The sequence below is a fragment of the Hemibagrus wyckioides genome, linkage group LG10 (assembly GCF_019097595.1).
Source record: "Hemibagrus wyckioides isolate EC202008001 linkage group LG10, SWU_Hwy_1.0, whole genome shotgun sequence".
NCBI lineage: Eukaryota > Metazoa > Chordata > Actinopteri > Siluriformes > Bagridae > Hemibagrus > Hemibagrus wyckioides.
In genome coordinates, this window is record NC_080719.1 from 21,671,751 (window position 1) to 21,677,750 (window position 6,000).

At 36.9% G+C, this 6,000-nt stretch overlaps 1 protein-coding gene across 2 annotated transcripts in view; it reads left to right on the forward strand.

Moving 5' to 3' along the window:
- dennd1b (DENN/MADD domain containing 1B) overlaps nt 1-5,780 on the forward strand; it is an 81,788-nt gene extending 76,008 nt beyond the window's left edge. The window contains exons 19-21 of one of the 2 annotated variants that reach the window (XM_058400715.1): nt 632-714; nt 970-1,189; nt 1,339-5,780. In XM_058400715.1, coding sequence (XP_058256698.1) covers nt 632-714; nt 970-1,189; nt 1,339-1,887 — 852 coding nt within the window. In that variant the 3' untranslated portion in view covers nt 1,888-5,780. The remainder of the gene's footprint in view (nt 1-631; nt 715-969; nt 1,190-1,338) is intronic. The other variant, XM_058400714.1, reaches the window with a different exon arrangement.
- Nucleotides 5,781-6,000: the final 220 nt, after the last annotated feature.

Below are 6,000 nucleotides of genomic sequence, written 5' to 3' on the forward strand. Positions count from 1 at the left end.
TCACTCCAGGCCATAGCGGCTCACGGTCCAAAATTTACAGGCCTGGCAAGAATCCTTTAAAGCCTTTCGGAGAATTCGAGTTCTAAACTTCCCTGTAATCACTTTCATTATAGCTCCCAGCTACCAGTGAACAGGGTAATCAGAGCCCAACATGTGTCCCTGTTTATTCAAGTGGCCGACATACACACTTTCTATCTTGTTTTGTTCTGTTCTGTTCTGTTCTGTTCTGTTCTGTTCTGTTCTGTTCTGTTTTGTTCTGTTCTGTTCTGTTTTGTGTCTTGACCAATGGTGCTTTGGAAGGCTTAAAGTCCACTTGACCTCTGCTACTGCTGCCTGTGTACTTTAAATTAGATGAATTGTTGGTGTGGCCATCATCTGGTCAAAGCCAAACAAATTTGTGAAACCATCCCTCCTACCATGCACAAGAAGCCATTTATCTGACTGTTCATAGATCAGTCTATCACTTAAAAGTGTTGCACAGGTGTGTTACAAAACTCATGGATTATCATTCAGAGTGTGCTGCACTGGATAGATGACTAACTGTTGTCCCATTGTACTCTGAATAGTACTTCCCATGCTGCCTAAAAATGGTTAACATAATAGTTAAAAATGCATTTTTTCTCTCTTTCAGTGCCAGCATCAAAACTCCAATAAGTATATCAGCTTTCCGGACTATCCCATTGACATGGAAGATGAATTGGACACAGCTAGCAAGTAAGGGACTGTTGACAGTCAACTATTGTTATCTGTATGAAGTGTGTAATAACATATAATGTAGTTGGCTTTTTCTACAAATTCAGTGGGAATTCAGTGAGCTGGCATTGTATAACCTCTTAAAAGATCATTAAACAATACTGCCATCTGGTGTTCATCATTTCTCCCACATAGACATCTGTTCTACTAAAGATTATATTTCCTGATGTGTTTGTGTGTGTGTGTGTGTGTGTGTGTGTGTGTGGTTGGCTTTAGAATCTCCTCCGAGGACAGTGGGGAAGTGCCATTCTACATGGAGGACAGTGATGATTCGTGCGAATTCGAGCATGAGTCAGGTCAGACAGGCCAAATGAATTTGCTAGAAGAAATCCTAGATTCACTCAGCACCACCACATTAGATCATGGTTCAAAGCTCTCCTCAGCCAAGAGCCTTGACTTTTTTCGTTCCTTGGATGAGATTGACTGCTGTACCCTGGTGAGAGAAGCCTAATCTTTGTATGTTTTTTTATGTATAGTAAATCTTGGTGTTGGAAATCTGTCATTGTATAATATTACATTGTATGTTGTGTACTCTCTGAGCAAATTCATATAAAACCTCAAACACTGACATGTCATTTGCTTTAGAATATGTCTCTAGCTAAGACTAGTCCAGTTCAAACTGGTGAAGTTGGCATGGCTGCCAGTGGAGATCAGAGTGGCTGGAACATGGGGCAGGATGACAGCGCCATCAATGGCAAGCACCTCCCTCCTTCTCCTCGTCGCCAGTGCAGCACTCGCTCACTGCCAGCTCCTTCTACCAAACCCTGCGAGACCCTTTCAGACATGAGGAATTCTCTCATGGTGCCTCCCTCTCAGCCTTTGGCACTCGAAATGGGTGAGAATGCCAGCCCTTCTGTCTATCTAGAGCTCCCCTTGGACCTGAAGCTGAGCCCAGAGAGTCAGGTGACAGAGGGCTGCAGTGGCCTGAGGAGGAAAGTCCTATCCAAAGAGACACTGAGGCACTACCAAGAGCGTTCACAGCAAGGGGGAAGCAACAGGCAGCCTTCACTGCTTATTCCTTGGGAAATAGAGAACAAAGGCAATGGAGAAGAAGTTGAGGCCGAGGTTCAGGAAAAAGGCTTGCTGGAGGAAATTGAGTGTCGTTTCAGTGAGGCTCTGAACTCTAACTTGTAACTCATGCCAGTCCCCAACAGTACAGTACAGTACAGTACAGTATAGGCCTGTTCGAAAGCTGAGAATATGAGCCTCCCCCTTCTTCCATTCTTATATGTACTCATTGTGTATCAGAGCTACGTTTTGTATAAATGTCTAAATATTATATCAGCAGCAGCACAGCAGGTTGCATTGCTTGTTTCTCACAGCTCCAGGATCCCTGGTTCAATGCTGAGCTCTGATTAATGTGTAGAGTTTTGCATGTTCTTCTTGTGTCTAAATGGGTTTCTTCTGGGTTCTCCAGTTTCAGCCAACCTCCCAAAAAGATGACAGTTTAAATAAATTACTCTTAGGTACGGATGAGTTACTCAGTGTGTCTGCGTTCACACTGAGCCCAGTGATGGACTGGCATCCCATCCAGGGTAAATTCCTGCCTTGTACAGGAAAAAGTGCTTACTGAAAGTGAATGAGGCGATTCCAGTAATTTGCACTTCCAAACAGGTACATTAGTTAATCACTGTAACTCAAAATTTTTAGAGAACAAGGTTATGTTGACATAAATATATTTTTTACAAAAGTCTATTTTTGGACAGAACAGTATGCCTTAAATGTATTTCTAATTTGCTTCTGGTACTATGCAGTGTTTTTTAATCATGAATCTGAACTCATGATGCCTTAGATGTCTGTTGCTTTAGGTCATTCTTACTCCTTATTATGTGGGTTTTTTTGTGGTGTACATGTATAACTCAGAAATAACAGCACGTTTTGTTACAATGTAGGTGTGTTTCTTTTACCAAGACTATTCTCAGGTTAGTGTTTTCTTCAGATATAATGTGACCTTTGCAGCACAGCACAGCATTAGAGCCTTGTTTTTTCTTTTAGTACACTTGTCTCTAAAGGACATGTCAGCTGAGCTGTAGGTGAACACATAGGTATGGACAACGAATACATGATCCTGGTTGTCTCATCACTATAACCAGGTCAGTTGGGTGTGGGGTTGGGTGGGAGGTCCAGCTCTGTGATAATGTGGTAGTGAAAAAGCTTTTTGTGTGCTGGCACATTGTGTTATCAGTATAACGTCTTTTCCATATGGTCAAGTTGTCATAACTTTAAGGTATTTAAAAAGAAATCCCTGTATTTGTGTGACAGTCTGCTGTCCAGAGCTTGTTAGATACTGTTATTCTGAATTGTTTAAATTTTTACCATCAAAACAAAGTATTCTACTCTATTATGGCCCAGATCATGTAAAAATGGTATTACTTACTAAACAATGGGTCTCATTGTTCAATCTTTTAGTAAACTTGTGTGTAAATGTTTGGGTAAACCAAACCAAACTAAAAGTTATTGAAACACTGTTTTTTCATATTTGCTTGTGTATGTTAATGAAAGTCATAAAATAATCACCCGTAAAATAACCAAGCATGTTCCTGACATAGTTTGTTTGCATGTAGTAAAACCTACAAAAAAAAAATTGAAGTCTTCTGGTCTGGGTAAAGTGTGAAAAAGAGGTGCACATTATTTTGACTCACTAACTGTACCAATAATAATATTTAATAAGGTGTAATATTAATAATAAATAGTGAGATGTTTATGGAAATATTGAAAATATTCATCTGAAGGATTTGATTAAGGATTGTGGGCTGCCCTGTTTATATGGTGCCATTTATTTTGTCATAATTGACCTTTAATTTATGGGTTTTTATATTCATTTAATTCATGCCAATAATATTAAACAAATGGATGCAGATCTGCAGATCTTGACAGAGAAATTCAGGTTTTTTGTAAGTTGCTATTAAACTATTAAACGCTGTCAACATTATAAAATGCACATTATTGGTACTGAAAATTCAAAGTATTAGTAATAATGCAGTGAGGTGGTAGTGCAGTTGTTAAGATGTTTTTTGAGAGTTCAAATCCTTGTAAGCTGCTCTGAATAAGGGGGTCTGCCAATAATGAAAGTGTACTACATTTGTGTGTTTTTTTTTTCCATTGTAAGACATTCTGTTATTTTCTCAGTATTATTCTTTCTTTCTTTCTTTCTTTCTTTCTTTCTTTCTTTCTTTCTTTCTTTCTTTCTTTCTTTCTTTCTTTGAGGGGGAAAAGTACAGTTTTTTCATTAACTCTCATATTCTAATGCTATATAAGTGTGCCTTATTAACTGAAGGAAACTCAAGGAGTTCAGCCCCCACCCAAACCCAAAATTCGTATATACTGTATTTTATTAGGAATGACAGAAGGCACTGTTTACTTCTGATGTCTCTTCCTAGACGATGTGCGATGTATGAAATGATATGCAATGGTCTTCAGTCACCAGATCTCACCTCAGTTAAACCCTGATTTGAGCACTTATCAACAACTCTTATCATAACCACCATCATCAAAATACCACCTGTGGACAAGGCCTTTGGAAGAATGGCGTTCCTCTGTCCAATACATTTTCAGAAATGTTTATTGCACTGCATACCACTAAGATGGTGTTGGAAAAGGCAAAATATGTGTTTTGTTTAATATATATTCCCATTTCTCTGTCTTAACAATTTGCATCATTCATTTCCCTCTTATTGTTCTGGTTGTAGCACCACAGAAGTTTTTATAGAACATAATAGTCAAATGGCAAAATTGTAAATGGTTTCCTGGTATTTATTTAACACCACTAGACACCAGGTAGATGGCAAATAACTTTTCAAAAGAAACTAGCATCTTTGATAAAACTGGTAATATAAACTTAAAATTAAAGAGACATTGTTTTTTTTTTAAAAATGTTTTCATCATGAGTATATACATGCATCATGTCTGAAATATAAGATTTTTTAAATTGCAGTATTTATTTCTAGTAAATAAAACCTGTTTCAGGAATGTGCTTTATTAAATGAAAATCTATTGTTTGTGAATCTTTGCTCTGAGTATGTAAAGCTTTTACAAGTGAGATTGTTAAATGTATTTTAAAAATACTGCGTGTTATAAAATTGCATGGCAAAATATACACTCAAACCCTATTCAGACGCTATCCATGGGGCCCTAGGGCAATTGAAAAGTATGTTACAGGTGCTTTTATTTTTACAGTGTTTTTTACTGGCCATGTTCCCATTTTCTCTGTTCTCCTCTAAGAAAATTACAGGTTGAATTAATTACCTTCTGTTTGTTGCCAAATTTAGTAATCATCTGATAATAATTGTGGATGCACATGTCCATGATTTTCTATGCAGGTCTCTATTTCTGTTTCTATTTAAATCAGATTTCTATGTTTCCTCATGCTGTAAAAAATATTTGTTATTTGAAACTTAGTGATTATTAACTGTTTTTGAATTTGTTGTTGGATTGTTGCTGACTAGTCTTTTTCTAGTCTTCAGCTGGTTTTGTGTTGAGGTTTTGATGAGCTTGTACTCACTGTGGTCTGAGATCTTAGCTGATTATAGTGTAGCTTAATGTGGTTTTCTGTTGTTGTATCTCATCCGCCTCAAGGTTCATTGTGCTTTGCATTCTGTGATAATTTTCTGCTCTCTAAAGTTGTAAAGGTGACCTTTCTGATCTCTCTAATCAACATGGTGCTTCTGCTAGATGTTTTATAGTTTTTACACCATTTTGTGTAAACTCAGCAGTTTCTGAAATACACCAACCAGCTCATCTGACTTCAACTTTTATGCCACAGTTAATCTTTTGTTATGTTGAATATATTAGTAATATGTGTCCAAACAACATAACTGGTATGCAAGTATGCCATCTCTTTTGCCAAAAAAGGAAAATATTACAAAACATTATCTGGGTATATTATATGTGTATAATAGAAAACTTAATTCATGTTTCAAAACCATATAATTTTTTTGAACAATAAACATATTTTACATTTATTCAGTAGTACAACTGAGTGGACTATTAGTGACATGATGCTTTGTCTCCCTTGATTACTATCACTTGAAGGTTGATGTTTGTTTGTATTTTTGTACCCAAACAAAACAAAATTAACTGTGGACTGTGTTTCTGGGTTCTTCTGATTAGCTTTGTAGTTAAAGTATTCCTTGTCAACATCTTTGCATAAATGCATACAAATATAAACTGAATGTTACTGTTTAAATTTAGCTGTCTGCTTTAGGTGTCACATTCATGCTGGCTGCTTCAATGAACTTTTATTATTGA